This window comes from Carlito syrichta, unplaced genomic scaffold, assembly GCF_000164805.1.
Source record: "Carlito syrichta isolate Samal-C Ts95f unplaced genomic scaffold, Tarsius_syrichta-2.0.1 Scaffold313936, whole genome shotgun sequence".
Taxonomy (NCBI): Eukaryota; Metazoa; Chordata; class Mammalia; order Primates; family Tarsiidae; genus Carlito; species Carlito syrichta.
Window position 1 is genome coordinate 1,452,630 of NW_007258032.1, and position 743 is coordinate 1,453,372.

General features: G+C 58.3%; 1 protein-coding gene across 2 annotated transcripts in view; it reads left to right on the forward strand.

The window, feature by feature from the left end:
- Positions 1 to 384, forward strand: part of DVL3 (dishevelled segment polarity protein 3) — a 14,307-nt gene extending 13,923 nt beyond the window's left edge. For both annotated transcript variants that reach the window (XM_021718867.1, XM_021718868.1), the window contains exon 15: positions 1 to 384. This exon is cut by the window's left edge and continues 151 nt beyond it. In XM_021718867.1, the coding sequence (XP_021574542.1) occupies positions 1 to 193 (193 nt within the window). In that variant the 3' untranslated portion in view covers positions 194 to 384.
- Positions 385 to 743: the final 359 nt, after the last annotated feature.

Sequence of the window (743 nt, forward strand, 5' to 3'; positions counted from 1 at the left end):
CGGCCCGCCCGGAGTGCCCCCACTCTACGGCCCCCCCATGCTGATGATGCCCCCGCCGCCCGCAGCCATGGGGCCCCCAGGAGCCCCTCCAGGCCGCGACCTGGCTTCCGTGCCCCCGGAACTGACCGCCAGCAGACAGTCCTTCCGCATGGCCATGGGAAACCCCAGTGAGTTCTTTGTGGATGTGATGTGAGCAGGGCCCCTCTCCCACTTCCATTCCACCCCCACCCTGACCAGCCACGTTCCTCTCTCCATCCGTCCGTCTTTTTTACTTTGTTTGGTACCTGAAAGGGAAATAAACGGAACTAAGGCCAGGTGCGCCAACTGCTCGCTGGGTGCAGCAAGGGCAGAATGCACCTACCGATTGGCTCTGCAGCCCCCTAACCTGCCTCCGGCCCCAGTTTGTTTCCTCTGCGCACTAACGGCTGTGCAGGACTCCCCAAGATCCTTTCCGTCCCTGGGATTAGACTTGCTGGTGCTGTCCCTTAATCCCCTCCCTGCCTTTAGGGGTTGATCCCATGGTGTTCTTGGGAGCGTGCTCCCTCCCTTATTCCATCCCTTTCTCCTCCAGTTCCCTTTCCTCATTCATCCAGCTACATTGTCTGCCTGTTAACCCCATCCCTTCAGGCATGTATGCAGGTCTCTTGACTTTGCTCTACAATACTGACACTAAAAAGTATTTGCTTCATCTGTTCCTTCTAACTCTCCCCTGCCTGCTGCCTCAGTCCTGCCCGCTAGAACTG